This window comes from Hippocampus comes, unplaced genomic scaffold (genome assembly GCF_001891065.2).
Source record: "Hippocampus comes isolate QL1 unplaced genomic scaffold, H_comes_QL1_v1.1 C16570176, whole genome shotgun sequence".
NCBI lineage: Eukaryota > Metazoa > Chordata > Actinopteri > Syngnathiformes > Syngnathidae > Hippocampus > Hippocampus comes.
In genome coordinates, this window is record NW_017834423.1 from 1 (window position 1) to 549 (window position 549).

At 65.9% G+C, this 549-nt stretch overlaps 1 protein-coding gene across 1 annotated transcript; it reads right to left on the reverse strand.

Moving 5' to 3' along the window:
• Positions 1-6: 6 nt before the first annotated feature.
• Positions 7-543, reverse strand: LOC109508744 (complement C1q-like protein 3; the record flags this gene model as incomplete). The annotated part of the gene is made up of 1 exon (XM_019858730.1): positions 7-543. A coding segment is annotated over exon 1 (294 nt), but the record flags the coding sequence as incomplete, so codon positions are not given.
• Positions 544-549: the final 6 nt, after the last annotated feature.

Sequence of the window (549 nt, forward strand, 5' to 3'; positions counted from 1 at the left end):
TCCCGCCGGTCCGGGCTCGCCCGGGGGGCCCCTCGGACCCGTCTTCCCCGCGCGACCCGGCTCGCCTTGCGGACCCTGGATGAAGGTAGGCAACGACTGCATCAGGCGGTTCTCTTTGATCGGCTCACCGGCCGCCTTGGCCGGCGCCGTGACGGCCGTGGTCCCGTGGGGGTCGCACACCATTTGGCAGGCGCCGAGCATTTCGGAGCGGGCGGGGGTTCCGGCGGAGTTGACCATGGCCGGGATGAGCACCACCAAAACCAGGACGAGCGCCACGCCGCATACGCCGGTGGCGATCATCTGCGCCCTGCGGAGGGGCTGAGTCCTGCGAGCCTGGTGGTCTTCCAGCCTGCTTGCCGGTGCTGCTTTAGCCGGGAGGAGAAGAAGCCGAGTCGGGGCGTTCTTCGGAAACTTTTACGAGTGGCCCTTGGACGCGCGCTGGGAAACAATCCGCAGCTTTTTACGCGCTGCTGCGGCGGCATCCGTCCGAATGGCGCATCTCCTCCCCCCACCTCAATAATAAGAATAGGTGGGAGGGAGAAAAAAAAA